The sequence below is a fragment of the Aythya ferina genome (assembly GCF_964211825.1).
Source record: "Aythya ferina genome assembly, chromosome: 22".
Classification (NCBI taxonomy): Eukaryota; Metazoa; Chordata; class Aves; order Anseriformes; family Anatidae; genus Aythya; species Aythya ferina.
Window position 1 is genome coordinate 7,766,603 of NC_140320.1, and position 16,446 is coordinate 7,783,048.

The 16,446-nt window shown below is 45.9% G+C and overlaps 1 protein-coding gene across 8 annotated transcripts in view; it reads right to left on the bottom strand.

Annotated features, from left to right (window-relative positions):
• DIXDC1 (DIX domain containing 1) overlaps positions 1–16,446 on the bottom strand; it is a 40,268-nt gene that overhangs the window by 7,533 nt on the left and 16,289 nt on the right. For 6 of the 8 annotated variants that reach the window (XM_084495728.1, XM_084495731.1, XM_084495726.1 and 3 more), the window contains 11 exons: positions 16,005–16,254; positions 14,679–14,786; positions 8,475–8,587; positions 7,159–7,307; positions 3,965–4,054; positions 3,805–3,858; positions 2,869–2,919; positions 1,682–1,786; positions 1,110–1,163; positions 485–577; positions 323–394 (listed from right to left, as the gene is read on the bottom strand). In XM_084495728.1, the coding sequence (XP_084351854.1) occupies positions 323–394; positions 485–577; positions 1,110–1,163; positions 1,682–1,786; positions 2,869–2,919; positions 3,805–3,858; positions 3,965–4,054; positions 7,159–7,307; positions 8,475–8,587; positions 14,679–14,786; positions 16,005–16,254 (1,139 nt within the window). Of the gene's footprint in view, positions 1–322; positions 395–484; positions 578–1,109; positions 1,164–1,681; positions 1,787–2,868; positions 2,920–3,804; positions 3,859–3,964; positions 4,055–7,158; positions 7,308–7,658; positions 7,854–8,474; positions 8,588–10,267; positions 11,747–14,678; positions 14,787–16,004; positions 16,255–16,446 lie in introns of those variants that run through there. The other 2 variants (XM_084495732.1, XM_084495733.1) reach the window with 2 other exon arrangements.

The following is a 16,446-nucleotide window of genomic DNA, read 5'->3' on the forward strand; positions in this document are numbered from 1 at the left end:
ACTTTCCACGTGAAAACTTTCTGGCCAGCACCTTCTACCAGGTAAATACACTCACTAAGGTGTGTGCTGGCAGTCCTATGGGACAGAGCACAAACTTCCCCGAGGATTTTGACACAAGGAGCTAAGCCAGAGAGCTCACTGCTGAGATCTTTGGTAAGCTGCATGCTTTGTAGGGTCTGCCTGCCTTGGTTAGGGCACAGACAAACAGACCGCGTTGAGCCTGGCCTCTCTGGGATGAAGATTTCTGGAGATAGGTAGCTAGAGGGTGCTAGACAAAAACATCACTCTGACAGTCTGACGGGTAGACCAAGGCTTCCCATACCTCTTCAGCTTCCCTCTTCATGCAGTGAGCTAGCAGGGCCTCTTTGTGCTCCAGCTCCCGCTCCAAATCCACCTGAAAAGGGAACAGAAGTTAACCTTATGGGCTCATTTTTGTGCTAGGTTGATGCTCTTAGGGCATCGGTGCAGCCCACCTGATCCATACCTGCTGGTAGCTGGCCTCAGAAAGCTGCCTTAGCATTTCATCCAGTTTGGTTTGATGCTGCTGTAAGTGCCGATCCTTCTGGCCCAGTTCCTTCTGTAACACAGGAATCAACGGGACAGCGAGTAAGGCTCACAGTCATCTCTCTTATGGCAGGAAAGATTGTGTATTCTGCCAGGACCAGGCTCCTCTACAGCTTGACCTACACAGTCTGTCTGCTTTTAGCTAAATGTTTGATCAGAGTTGCAGAGCCTTGTTTGTCAGGTCTTTGTTGCCTGAAGTCCCCTTGCCAAAGATCCACTACTGAGGCCAGACAACTGATGCAAAGAAAAGAGATTCTTGAGGGATCAGTAGGTGATCAAATGACAGAACCTAACCTGATAGGCTTGTGCACACATTAGACATTCAGCAAGCCATCACAGAAAAAACACGACAATGAAGAATCCACTATCAAAAGCTACCTGACCCCTCCACCTCATTACAAACATCCATGGCTATTGCCATTTCTTCACCACCCACAGTGCCACTCTCAGAGGTGACTGAGTGCCAGGGAGACAACAGTCACGTTCACAGGAGAACCACCAGATGCTGCCCCAGCAAAGCTCCCAGAGAAGAGAGGTTCCATTACTTTGTATTCTGCCAACAGCCGGTTTCTCTCTTCAATCTTCCTCTGAAGGTCAACCTGCAGAGAAAAACAAATAGTTGTGAGGTCTCATATTCCTTGGGAGTTACTGCAAACCTCTTTGCTCCTTGCTAAAAGGAGACCAAACAGCTGCAGGGTTTGAGGGAGCTGATGTTTAAGGACAGCAACCCTATGAACAGGGCAGCTCCTTCCTTGCACTGCCCACTCCAGGCAGACACTGCATCACAGCTCCACCTGTCAAAGCGCCACTTGCTAAGCAGGGAGCACGATGAGGAAGGAACAATCCAACTGCACTGAAAACACCATGGAAAGCCCCTCCCTGTCTCAGCTGAAGGCCTTGGAGGACAGGAAGTGGGAGTGAAGAACAGGGAACTCCAGCAAGCCGGACAGCTGGCAAGCAGCCTGCAGTGTTTACTGTGCAGAGACCTCTGACTGGTCATTCCATCTCCCACGACCCCAGGAACTACGCTGCAACCACCAACTACATCCTCTGGCTGCTGGAGCCTCCAGGGCCCCTAGTCTCTTCCCAAAATAACCTCAGCAGCACAGTGACTCACATTCTGGTTGTGCAACTCCTCCTTGTCCATGTTGGCTCTCAGCAGCTCCTGCTTTAGCTGAAGAACTGAAGCGTCCTGTTGAGCCAGCCTTTGCTGGAGAGCATCCTAGGAAAAGACATCATCTATAGGAAAAGTGCTTGTATAGGAAGGTGCAGACAAATGCAGAAACCCTTCCATGGGAAGTCACCTAGAGCAGTAGCATGACATGTTGGCTATGCACAGTGCTGAAGGGTTGCCAAGGTCCTGAGAGAGCAGGAGATAACAGAGATGTCTGCCCCAACAGGCTCCTAGAGTCTTTCTGCCTTGCTCTTGCCCAGTAGTGGTTTCCCTACCAACATTTTAGCTGTCTTTGACAGAGGGATTTCTGTGCTGCTGCCTGAACTTCCTGCTCCAGAAATGTCCTGACAATGTGCCCTTATGGAAAAAATAGCAGTGTCTTCAAGGGTCTTTTCAGTGGCCTACAGCTTGTGTCTCCAGCCACACATCTGCAACATCCAGAGGGGGGTAAGAGGCCAAGGTCAGCCAGGGACAAGTTAACTTAAGCTCTGAGCATGACCTAATTGTGCAATGAAATCCTCTCTGAAGAGGCCAGAGTGAGGACTAATTCTGCACCTTTCATTTCGTATTACCCAGAAGCTGAGAGCTCTACCTTGGAGAGGTGCTGCTGTCTTCCTTCACAGAAGCCTGACAGGCAGCTCTAAACATACCTCTGTTCAGGAGTCGACTATGGTGAGTTTGTAACTCTAGAGGGATAAACTGAACAAACAAGCCAAAAAGGTGAAAAATGCTGCAGCTGAAGAGGACAAGGATGCCTCCAAGCTCTTTTGCCTCTTGTCAAGAGTTCACTGGGCCAACCCTACTGTGCACACCCCAGGACAGTGGAAAAACAAAGTCATAAGAACCAAGCAGGAATCCCATGCCTCATATTTTGCTTAGGTGAAAAAGAAAATAAAGGTGACTTTGGACCATAATCCTACAGAGACAGAACCCACAAGACCTAACTCCTTGTGCCTGTCTCAACTGCAGGAAACAGCACATAGGATCCCCCACCTAAAACTCCCCTAATATAGCTCCGTCCCCTCTTTGGGATTCCTCAGATGTGTATGGTTGCTGCTTGCCCTACTCCTGGGCTGCAGCAGTCCCCATGGCTTTACTGTTTGTACTTCACGAAGAGTGCCTTTCCTCACCTTTATCCCCTGTAGGTTTCGAGCTTCTTGTTTGCATTTCAACAGCTCCTTCTGTAAATCCAAAAGAATTTGATTAAATGGCATCTTGTCACCCCTTCAAAATCATCTCAAGTCAGTGTTCTCTCTCCCCAGACACATGCTTCAGACAAAAGTACACCCCACTTCTTCCTACAGATCAAAGAGCATGACAGACCCTGAGACCCCTTAATGAGTTACAGCCATGGCAAAAAAAACCTGAGCAGCTCTAAGTCCCTGCTATTAAATGCATGAGAAGAAAAAACAAACAAACAAACAAACATTCTTCATCCCCCAAATCTGTCCTTCAGGCCAATGTCAAGTACTTCGCTCCCAGAATCAGAGCTGGGCCTAGGGTCAGCATCAGCAGAAATTTGACTAAGGCAGGTTTGACAGGACAGGTTATTTACTACATTTATCTGCTACTTGTTTTTATTCAGATATGGCTAGAGATTTAACAGCTGGCCAGAGAAAAACATTTTGAGAAGCTACTACAACCTGGATCTCTCCAGCTTCAAGAGCATGCAGGCAAATCTACTTCAGGGTACATTTAAATTCAGGTAATACTTAAACATTTGTTTTCTTAGAAACAGCCTTTACTAGCAGCGGCTTGAGGCAAACTGGGGAAGTAGCAGGCATTTTTCTGATGCTATCCCCACAAATTTTTATTAGCCACTGTATCCGTATTAGTGGTTAATGGATATATGGGTATAATGGGTATGTGGATATAATAAACACCTCCTAGCCAAGTACCTTTAGTGCTCTCCAGGTCAGTAAATTTGGGTTTCAGGTTTTTAGGGACAGGTTCCACACAGCAGGAGATGGGTACAGAGCTGGACTCTAACGCAACATGCACCTCACCCCTGCACCCCCTCCCCCCGACCCCAAACCTCTTTTCTCTTCATCTGCCCATCCTCTAACCTTTAGGTCTTGATTTTCTTCCACACTCTGGTCCAGACGACTTCGGATTATGATCTGAACACAAAACACCATGGTTACTACTGTGCAAAACACCTGTCTGTGGCAGAATGTTACCTGAGGTTGTTCGATCAGAGAAATGGAAGCATAGCAATGTGCTCACCAGCTGCTCTTCAGGGCAGGCTCCATGCTCACAAAGTTCAAAGGATCCTTCCTGCTCATCCTCAGGTAAAGATCCATTGAGCAGCAAAGCCTGGGAAGATGAAGAAAAAATCTCTTTAGACAATTCAAAGGAAAATAACTGCAATAACAGATTTGAAGTCCATAGCAAAGATACTGATCCGTGCTTACATGGTGAGGCTTCTGATTTGGAATGAGACTGAAGTGTCTGTCCCCTGCTGAAAGACACAGTTCTAACCACATATTTACAACAGACCTTAGAAACATGATGTGCAGGGAAGCCTAATGCTGTTCTGTGCTAGAAAAGACCAGGACACCTCCAGAAGTGCCATCCAAGTGAGGGAAAAGCCCTCACCCACACAGTAAAAATCTTAAGCTAGACCCTGTGCTTAATACTGTGCTTCTATCAGCCTTTAACTCCTTCAGCAGCTCCAAAGTAGCCCATGTTTGCAGAAAGATGCCAGAATTTCCACAGTAAACCACATCCAGCCTGAAAAAGGGAAAATCCTGCACTGTAGGAAGTGTGACAGGCATGACTGCTCAGATAGCCAGCAGAGTATGCCGTACCAGTTTGCTCTAGCTGGTGGCATTTACGTTGACCTTTCTGTCTCTCACTCCCAGGACTCAAAGACATTTGGTATTTGCCAGGATGTTACACCAGTCAATAATTTGATGTCTTTTTTTTTTTTTCCCAGTTAGTTTTCTGTTTTATTTCTATTTGAACTTCACAGCTACAGACAAAATATCCCACTTGCAGCAATATTCCAGCTCAGCTCCAAAAGACGTCGAGGCCGACAGGTCGCGTTCTGCCTGCTGACAGAATCTCCCATCAAAGAGCTGCAACTGCTGCCCAACAGCAGACAGACAGCAATCTGTATTCAGTTAATGCAAAGGCTCATCGGGAAACTGTTCTGTGAGGGCATCCCAAAGCCTGCCCAGCAGGACATTCAAGCAGGAATCAGACAGGAACAGAAAAAACTGTCATGGTTTTAGCTCCTTATGTGGCAGACATATATCAGGTCCCTGATATTTCAATCAAACTCTCGTGAACTGGTGGCTGTGAAATATTGAGCAAGAAGGGGGAAGAAAAAAAAAAAAGATCAATTAATCAAATCCAATTTCTTGGCTTGCAACAACAGCTGCATCTTCCTGCTCCCAGGGAATCAGGGGGCAGCAATGCCAGCTGCTCGCCCTCAGTCCTGAAACGTGGGGCTAGGGTGGAGGAGCAGGACATGCCAGTCCTTCCCAAGCTATCTCTCCCTGCTCCCAGTGGGCACATAATGTGAGCGGATTTTACCAGTGCACCAAGCATCTATTTTCTTTTGGAGCCTTTTGTCTCCTTCCCATTGTCCACGGGGAAAGCACCCTCCCGGCTGCCTATGCTTCTCACACAATCTCTGCTTTGTTTACTGGCACATAAATATTTACAATTGAAAGCCAGTATGGTTCCCAGCACAAACAGAAAGGAATATTCCTGAGAGAGTTCAGGGTCTTTACCATATGGATCAGAGGCTCTACTCCCCATGCAGAGTCACACAAACTCACACAAATGTGTTGGGCTGAAGGTCACTTGGTCAAGGAGGGACTGAACAGGGCAGTGAGAAAAAGATCCCACAAATAAATGGTCCTGGGAGGAAAACGTGCCAAATATTATAGTTCAGCTAAGCTCACTGAAAGACTGATGCAAGCCTGCGTGACCCCTGATCAGCTCTGTGAACTTGATTGATTTCCCAACTTTCCTTGTCTCCCTGCATTACTTCCGATCACAAATCACAGAATGACTGCTCTATTCTTCCAGGCTGCTAATAAAACCCACAGGCTGCTAAGTGTCCTGGGGAAGAATGGGAGCCCCAGCCCATGGGAAAATACTGCTGCATCTTTATCGTTTTGCACAGTAACATATGTGCTTAGTAGGGTGATAGCGCACTCAGGGCTTAGCATAGCATCACAGGACAGGGCACCAGGCCAGCGAACCCAGCTACAACCTGGACTCCAACTGAAAGACAAGCTGATAATAATCAACTTCTAAACACAGGCTTTGTTCTGGCTTTTCTGCAGGGGTTCCTTGAGCAGGTGCAGAGAAGGGTGACGAAGCTGGTGAGGGGCCTGGAGAACAAGTCCTATGAGGAGCAGCTGAGGGAGCTGGGCTTGTTCAGCCTGGAGAAGAGGAGGCTCAGGGGCAACCTTATCGCTCTCTATAGGTACCTCAAGGGAGCCTGTAGCGAGGTGGGGGTTGGTCTGTTCTCCCACGTGACTGGTGGCAGGACGAGGGGGAATGGGCTTAAGTTGTGCCAGGGGAGTTTTAGGTTGGATTTTAGGAAGAACTTCTTTACTGAAAGGGTTGTTAGGCATTGGAACAGGCTGCCCAGGGAAGTGGTGGAGTCACCTTCCCTGGAAGTCTTCAAAAGACGTTTAGATGTAGAGCTTAGGGATATGGTTTAGTGGGGACTGCTAGCGTTAGGTCAGAGGTTGGACTCGATGATCTTGAGGTCTCTTCCAACCTAGAAATTCTGTGATTCTGTGATTACCTGCATTTGGTGTGCCCTTAAAATCTACCTAAATACCACTAGTCAAGACCATTGGCCTTTAGTCTCCATAGCTTTATCTCTCTTTCTGTAGTCCTCTTTTTCCCTCCCCACCAAATATGAGCCTCAAATTACATCAACACAGTTTTGGAGAAACCTGAACTAAAACCAACAGAAAAGGCTCTATCTGAATTGCACAAACTGATGTTAGATTCTTTGAAACGCTGGTAAATATGCAGGCACTGGGGAAATTGCAGCCATGCTTCCTCCCAGTCTAGTCTCTCTTGATTAAGCATGGTATGTAATGATGGGGAACATCCTAAATATTGCAGGTAAGGAAGATATTAGAGTGTGTGTTAGGTGCTTATGACAAAGCACTATCAAATACTCCCTTGTTCCCAGGGAAGTCATCCCACGGGGCATGACAGGGAAGAGCCACTGTCCCCACTAACTGACTGACTTTTGCACAGTCACTGCAGGAGACCTTACTGGGCCAGGACTCTCACTCAGCTGTCAAGTTCCAGGCCAGTGTCTCAGCTGCAAGATAACCTATCTGCCAGATAGATTTGGTAGAGAAAAAAAAAAAAAAAAAAAAAAAAAAAAAAAAAAAAGAGTATGTAGGGGAAATCTGGCTGAAAAGAAAATCTCTTACCTGCAAACCTGATATCATCTTCTTTGCTTCCTCCATTTCCTTTTCCAAATGGTCCTGTTGTTCCAAAAGCTGCTCCTCCCATGAATTCTCTAAATGTGACACAGGGTTCCCTGCTTGCCAGTCAGGCTGGAAGTGAGATTCTGTCTCTTCTGGAAGAGAAACAAACTGAATGTGGTCATGACAGACAGCGATCCAAAAGAGACTTGCACAACACAGTAATTGCCTGCTGTCCACAATGTCAATCACTGCCAAACTAGCATGTCTTCTAGCTGCTATTTATGCCTCATTTTTCACACAAAGGAAACTTTCCTGAGCACACGTAAATCAAAGATGATTGGCATCCTCCCCCTTCATTAACTTGCTGGATCTGATGAGTTTGGATGAGGACTAGTCACAGGAATACCTGCTACCTTGTTGATGAAAGATGAAACTGGCCAGTGCTGTGCATCCACAGACATGCAGCTGCAGTACCCTGCTGCAGGAGCAGCAAGCAGACACAGTGCTGCTGCTAAAAATACAAGGAAGAGCCCCAGCCTGCCAGCTACCCCACCTGCTGAGGTGGTCATCAAATACTTTCAAAGGAGCACTGAGGTAGGTTATACTGTCTGAGGTAGCAAATCATTTCCTAGGAGAGCTTCTGTTGTTTGCTCTTGGGATGGAAGCTAACCAGGAAGGGCTATTATTAGGCTATGTCCCTGAAAAGAAAAAAAAAAAAAAAAATCATTTCAGGAACTTCTTCAAAAAGACTTCCTTCAATCTGTATGAAAATTTCAAATGCAAACTGACCGTATCAGAGGGCATTTGTGGCAACACAACGTTGAGTTCAATGCAAAAGCCACAACAATACTTCAATAGTTCAATTCCTTGCGAAAAGTCACTCATCCTGTGTACAGACACACTGTACACACAGACGCTTACACAAAGTGAAGTTCTGCATTATGGGCTTTACAGTTTTCCATGGACTGTGTCTTTAAGGGGATTTTGAGAGTCTTTTTTTCCTTCTCTCAATACAGCCAAATGATGCTGTGATGAAAGCATCACCCTACAGTGAAAGTTAAACATGGCCCCTAATCCTTCTCCAGAGCTTTTTTGTTTTCCAAGCATTAGCTAGCAAGCCTCACAGACATTGACTGTACAACTGTTGCCAGACATGGCATCACTGCAGTGCTCACAGTTTTGAGATTTAGGTTTACAAAGCAATACCCAGCAACCTATTCTCCACGTTCATTTCAGTCTCTGGGGAACTTCCCAGCAAGTTTGTGATGCAATCAAAACCCAATAATAGTGTGAGCTGTGAAGCATTTTCAGCAAGCTACCTGTTTTACTTTCTGTTTCTTCAGTGTGGATAATCACATATCCTGCTTTCTCCTCTGACGGGGTTACAGTGGATTCGCTCTTTGTGCTATGGATAGGACTGGGTGATGCGAGACTGCAAAGGAAATGAGAAACAGTTATTTCAGAGTGCTGATCAACATCACCCTTATCTAAGATAAAAGTAAATATGCAGGAAGTCTTGTTGTCAGAATTATCTGCATACCAGGGAAGCCAGTAAGAAACCAAACTTGGCATCTAACTTTTCAATCACTCTACATCAGTGTGACAGCAAGCTAATTGTTAAGCAACCCAATGTGTCTCTTCATTTTCCTTAACAGAAAGTTTGCTGCTTCCACAGAACTTACAAACACTCACACAGGGATGAGACCACACTTTAAGGTCTGCTCAGAAACAATTTGCTGCAAGCCTTCTATGCATGTTGGAAGCTAAACAAAAAGCCACCCTGCTTTCTTCATGTCTCACCCCTGGGTTTCAAAAGCACCCCTGCAATCAGAGAACAAACTTAAAAATATTTTGTTCTTGGATTTTCTAGTCAGATAACACTCATTTGTGTTCTTAGGTTAAAAGTTCTTTAAAGTACCCAAATATTTTCAGTGGAGTCATCTCAGCTGACTGTGAGGTCCAAACACAACCTTTTTTTTTCTGAAATTCTTCTTACGCACATCACCCAGACAACAGGACAAGGTGGCTGAAGCTCACTGACCCATTCAACATACCTCCAAAGTCTCAGGAACTAATCCTTGCTAGTGTGAGGAGGAGTTAAGTTTTCATTCTCCACAACACAGAAACAAAGGGCAGAAAACAAAAAGGAAACAATGTGGAAAAATAACAGAATAGGTTCAGAAAAATAAGAAGTTTCAGCAGCTTGCCCTCCACATCTTTCCAGCACTGCTGCTGCATACTCTGCAGCTCTCCCAGAATCTGAAAAGCCTTGCAATCGAGATGAAAACTACTTGCTTGCAGCTCTGTCTAGTCCACTCCCACAGGCAGTGCTAGCTGAGTTCTCATTTATGTTACAGAGCTTCAAACCATCTAGTTTAAAAGGTCCAAACTGAATGGACATTCACCACGTTAAAGGAAGAGATGAAGACAACTTACTAAATGCAAGAATAACCACCTTCTAATGGGGATCTGTAACAGTCACAGTACCTGTCCTGTCCTGCTGAAGTAGGGTGTGTGTGATCATTAAAGGCCTCCAAGTCACCTGGCTTTGCTCAAAGATTTACCTTCAGGAAGACTAACTCCATTACAGGACTCCTTCACTAGGCACACGTTGTACACGCCACTTGTAACCAGCCGCTTGCTCCTGCTTGCCACTGAGTGACACAGTGAAAGTGCCACTGAAATGCACTCGGGTGCCCGATGAAGCAGTGCCACAGGTCAGGTTGCCCCACTCATTATCCCATCAGTGAGTTAAAGCTGAAAACATTGCTATGCTTTTTGTATCAGTCACCAAGCCCATCTGAGGATGAAATATCCACTCATGTGATTTTCTCTTTAAAGTACATCACAATTCATGATTAGAACATGCAGAAATAAGTGCTGGGAAATTAAAGCTATTTAACTTTTATGATGCAAACTGTTACACTTTATTCCTTTTACCACTGTTTGGCTTCTTAACCTATATATCCTTGCTCAGCTGAGTCCCAGAGCTGTCAGTGCCTGCAGAGTCAAAGCTTTAGGGAAACAGCTCCAATGATAAGCTCCAACTCCCATAATTTTAATAAACACCCCACCCCTGCTGTTTCAAATGACAATGGCAACAATCGCTCACCATTTGACTTGTTTCCCTCCCATGATCCCACTTTAACCTTTCGCCTCACAGGATCCGTTTCCTGGGGAGCCTCAGGATGCTGGCTACAGACATGCCTCGTTCGTCCACCAGCTCAGAAATTCAGCGCAGAAGATGCCAGCTCCTGTCAAACTACCGGAGGAATATTTGCCAATCTTCACGTTATCTTGAAAAGATTCACAGCCAAAAAAAACTCAGGGTCTTTGCAAGAAGCCACCTGATGGCAGATCAGCAGTCCCTGTGCACAGATTTGCTTCCAGAGCCAGGGGAATTCTGCAGCCCAGGTTTTGCTTTTGCTGATTTTCCTCTTGGGTTATTTGTCTCTTGCTGCTGCATTTTGGTCAGCCGCACACCCAGTTGTTTGCATCACCCGGACTGATCTGGATTGCCGGTGGCATTTCTCAGCCCATTCTGCCCTCTTCAGATTCCCAGCACCTGCTGCAGATGCCAACCAAGCGCCGAGAGACGCTGCAAGCAGTAGGTTCCCTGCTCTTCCAGGCTTGGATGCTGCCTTGGAAGACGGCATGCAGCACTTCTCAGCCCTCTGCACGGCTTCTTCTTGCTGCTATCTCCAGCTCCCTCTCCCTCCTGCTGTCACACAGGCTGTGCCTTTTCTCCGAGCAGCCTGGCTCGGCGTGGGGGAGGGAAGGAAAGCTGGTGGAAGGGGAGGAGAGAGGGAGGAGGGATGCGTGAGGGGCTCGCTGGCCTGGGAATCAGGCTGATTTGGGGAAATTTTCCATGAATCATTTCTATTGCCTTTGCTGATTAGAGCTGCTGTCCCTGGAAATCTGCTCTTCAGGCTGTGAGCTCTCCAAAGTGTTACTGCTGGTGCCAGGCCGGAGATGCTGCCCTGGGACGGATCCAGCAGCAGCACCATGAGATGGAGGGGTGGCTGCTGCTGCCACAGAGCAGGGGCTTCTTTATGTGGCTCACAGCTAAGCTAGCACATTCCTGGCTATAAGGGAAGAGAAACAAGCATCTTGTTTTCATCGCCAAGCCTGGTGTCTGCAGAGGACAGCCCCAGGAGCTGGAGGTCGGGTTGCTCCCAGTTTCTGTTGGCAGATCACCAGCCGAAGCTAAGAGCAAGCCCAGTCCTTGTGAGCACCAAGGAGCCAAAGCAAAATACAGAATATTGCTTCTGTTGAGCCTTATTTCTGAGCACCAGGCAGTGCCTGGTGCCCTGTAACAGGACAACGTATTCCCGATTTCGTAAGGCTCAGTATAAATAGATCCTTCCCCACTTGGCAGTTCCTCCCGCAATTCAGCGGCCAACCTCTGTGTTTGCAATTGCTGTGCTTCTGGTTAACAGCATCGGATGCTTTTTCACCACAAAAGCCCCAATCTGTTCTCTCCTTGCTCATACACAAGTGCTCTGACTGGAGGCTACAGAAAAAGTTCTCCTGCCTGGCAGCCTGGAGCTGTTCCCCAGCTGAGCACTGCATGCAAAAAAAAAACAAAACAAAAACCAAAAAACAGTATCATTACCCCAGCCCTCAAAGCTATGGTCTAACCCTTTGAGGACAGAACCTGCACCTTGTGCATCCCTCCCAGTCTCTCTCCTGGGCCTTGCTGCTGCTAGAGACAATGCTGTTTCCAACCCACATCCCCAAGGTAGCAAATCCACACGCTGGATGGGGAATATTCCCACTCTCAAGATATTGCGATTAAAATTTAATTATGTCTCACTGCATATTCCCAGCTTTAATTAAAATTGTTTTAGCTCCAGCTTGATGCAATCTCTGATCATTTCCTGTTGAGCTCGCAGTGGCTGACTGTGCATCCCCATAGCACAGGATTAGCAGAGCTCTAGGAGAGGAAAAATAACGGGCAGGCTGCAAAGGCTCGGGGCTCTGTTCTGCTCCTGATCTATATGCGCACAGAGTGGATCAAAAACGATCTTGGGCTTTCAAGATCCATAATTCCAGATAAAAAGCAGCTCCCATCAATGAAATTAACCAACATAAAGACTGTTTGTCTGCTTTTTTCCTTACTTATTCCCGAGCCCCACATACTTAGCTTTTCTAGAATTAGAGCACAGTAAAGCTTTGCCAAGCACTTCAGCCCTCGCTATTTCGGCCCTGGGCCTCTATCCACCCACATCAACTCACATCTGGAACACCTACAATATGAACCGTGCTCCAATGTGGAGTTGTGCTATTTCACCCTGGAAAACAAAACCGTTTTTATAAGTTGCAAGGAGAAACAGACTAAAAAATAGAATAATTCTTACTGAAAAAGATAAATCAAGATAACTCACTGTAGATTTTTTCAACTACATCGTGGAACATGTTCTGAATTCACATTAAATAGAAAATTGTGGAAGTTAATTATTACATAAAGGCTCTTACTGTGTTATTGCCCTATCAGGGATAGTATCACTATTACCATATGGCAAGAAAACTCATGGCATTGTATGAGAAAAAACAAAGCAATGTAGGATGTGCACATAAAGTTTCATTCACCAGCGAAATGGAGTCACAAACAGATAAACAACTGTTGTCCAACAATACCTGATAGGGTAGGAAAGTACCTGTAAAATAGGCTACCTTAACCCGAACAAGGAGTGGAGGGAGGCAGCCGGTGTCACTCACTGTCCTACTGAGATCACAGTTCAAGAATCAACAAAGTCCTGTGACATTCATCAGCCATTAAATTGTGTGGCCAGGACCAGAATTTTTCCATCCTCCCTCGAATGACAGCTTCAAAGTCCACTCTCTACTGACATCATGTGGAGGCAGTGGTCCAGTACTGGCTCACATGGAGTTTCCACACCCATCCAAATGTTTATGTCTGTATTTAAAGCAGACCTCACGCTGATACAGCAAATTTTGAGCACAAGTACAAACTATTCTGTTTTTTCTTTGTTTGTTTGTTTGTTTGTTTTTTTCCTTCCATCTAATCTGTTGAACTAAGTGACACTAATGCTTAGGTACTCAGAGGCCTCCTTGCACTATGGGAGCATCAAAAGTGGCCCAAGAAATCTTGTGGAGAAATCCTGCTTGCTGAGAAACTATCAGGGCCAATCTGCCCCAAGAAAATCAACCTCCTCACTCCTGCACGAGAAGGGAAAATAAAAGTGCCCCGTTGAGGCGCTTTCGAGGGATGGTCCAGGCAGGACAAGGAGGCAATGAATGAGAGCTGGTACTTACACTGGGGTTAAGAAACCGAATCGAAGATCTGCAGCCATGCCCATGCAGCTCTAAGTGTGTTCCAGAAGAGCTTAAATGGAACAAAGCATCATACCCAGAGGGAGAGCAAATACGTTCAGTCATACAGTCTTTTGTTTGCAAGCTAGTCTCTAGTTCTCCGGGGAAAAAGGGCTGTCTTTTACTCTGAATATACCCACAGTAAATCAGCTGCTACTCCACAGTACAGTTTTTATTCTGCTGTCCCTTCAGCTACACTCTCTCCTATATCCATGAAAATAAAACAACATAGCCACATGTCCTCCTTCTCCTCTCACTGCTCAAGTAAATAGGGACAAGAGTTTTCATTTCTGCCCCAAAGCAAAGGGGAGTGAGAAGAGCCTGTAAGGCACCGCTGTAACGTGTTGTGACTGGCACACACTGCCCAGGTTCTCATTGCAAGTTATACTGTCTCATACTGGAAATATGTTATATCCTGCCATTCTAGCCAATCCTGGGTTCTACAGGTCCCATTTTTTAGAAACCCTCCGCTTACCCCAGCCTGACCTTGCTTAACTTGGGCAGTCAAGAATCGCAGTCAAGGCTGCAGACTGTTTATAACGCAGACCACATACTTCTCAGGATCCAAGTCCTACTTTAAAGGGCAAAGCCAACTCTCACATAAACCGTAGTGAGCTCTAACTTTTGGGACTTCACAACAGCATGCAGGAGATTTTTCAGTTACACAATTTAATGTGAAAGTCTGGGGGATAGAAGGCTAAGTGAGATACCTGTAAATCTAGAGACAATTAAAGGTGATGGATGAGGGCACGATGGCAATGAAGACACAGCTACAGATCTCCTCGAGACTGTAGGCTTGGATTAAAGACTGGTGTACTCCTGTAACTACTGTTCAAATCCACATGCCTGTCACCTCCATGTGCCTGTCACCTTTAGCTGTGTGTTTCCTGATCCTATTCCTCTGGTCTCCAGGAGGGACACTTGGAGCAACTGTAACTCAGAAGTTCCTAGCTCATATCTATGTGATCGCATCATGGATGAGACCAATGTCATCTATGGAAAAAATGACAGTAAACCACTTCTCCATGCTGGTTCCCAGGGTTTCATTCTCCTGATCAGACAGGAGACTCTACACTGGGAATCCTCTTTTCTTTGAGAGCTAATCAGATCACAATGACAAAGGGCATTTTAAGGAATGCCAGACAAAGGAACACAACAGGACAAATCTGGGCAATGAAGTTCCTTACCTGGAGGAGTGGGACTCCAAGGCAATATTCTGCTGCCCTTCGTACTGCTGCACCAGTGCCCGGACACTCCAGTAGGGGTTTTCAATCTCTTCGTCCATGCTGCTGTTTCTGGAGATAAATATCACAAAATGAGTGAAGGCTCGTGAAGAAGGAGCAGGAATGCTTCTGGTCTCCAAGGAGGAGGGGAGGAAAGCTAATGAATGGAAGGCAGGAAGGGGGGAACCACTAGAAAGCTTCCCATTAACAAAGTTCTCCCATCAGGGAGCTTCATCTCATCTTCTTGGTGTGAGGGAAATGCAAGCAACCACAAAGTCCCCTTGTAAACTCAACCCTTATTCTGTGACTAGAAAAACAGAAAAGCTCTGTGAAGGCAAGGAAAATAACAGAATCTGCACACAGAATGAGGACTGGCTTTGCTGAAGATCTCCTGACCTGATGAATTTGCAAGAGAAACCTTTAATATTTAATTTATCAACAAAATATACCATTTCGGTCTCATTTCCAAATTACTTCATGGGTAGTCCCTTGAGCCAATCTAACATGGGCAAATGACCTTCAGCTGTGTAAATGAAACCCTCAAAAGACAGCCATCTGGCTTCCATTTAACTGTCATTACTATTATAATCCACATAGCACCTTTTGCAAGTGTTAAATGTGCTTTTCAGAATTACACATTCCTTCTGTACGTGGATCATTTCCCCTCATTATCACCACAACTCCTCCACTTCCATGGAAGGATGCATCAGCTGATTAACAGCACACAACACTGCATCTGCCTACACAGCAGTAAGTGGAACATAGGGGTGAACAGCAACACAGAAAACCACTTTGTACAACAGAACCAACACCACAATTCTGGCAATAACTGCTCCCAGAGCTGTAAGTAGCACCTGTAGTTAAGACGTTTGTTTTGTTTCACTCAAAATGGGAATGTCTGCAAGTAAACAACACCAAGAGGGCACTATCCTCAGTGTGAATTAGGATAAACGAGGCAGCAGAGCTCCCTCTGGCTTAGCCAAAAAGAACTGTTCTTTTTCTGTGAACTAACGCAGGTCCAACAGTTGTTTTGCCGTAAAATCCATAGAGGACCTGGGATGCCTGCAGTTTTCATTATGAGGCATCCAGCATAGATCAGTTGTCCCTTTTGTTAGGACACCACCAATTTAGGTTTCAGTGAGGCAGAAGTGATTTTTCTCTACATGTTCACTGAATAGGAATACCTTACATCAGGAACTGTTGGGATAAAGAGACATCTACTTAAAAGGGAACGGTGTCCACCTGACAACACAACTTGACCTCTAATAATCAGGAATAAAAAATCATTACCTCTGTCTGTGCCGGAAAACATCCCGGCCAGATTGCAAGACATCTTGACGAACATCTGCCAGAGCTGCCACCGCCCCTTGGGCCACTGCAGCAGCTGAGCGAGGCCTGTGGCTGGCAGACAACGCTGACGAGCTCTTCCCTGTCACGCCAGCAGCGCTGTGATTCATTGCTCTTCCCGAGCCCGGCTTGAAATGAGCAGCTAAGGCAAGGATCAGCCTCATGATAGATTTCAAGTTCCCATCGACAATATCTGCACGAGGCAAATAAAATCAAGGAGGGTAATGTTAACGTCAAGTCCCACCAGAGCTGCTTCTGACCAACAAGCATGAATGTAATTAAACCCAGCAGGACCGTGCCAGTAAATAAGGACTATGCAAAAAGGACTGAGTTACAGCACTCATACTTAGCTCTGCTCGTTTTGCACAGAGCAGCAAACCAACTG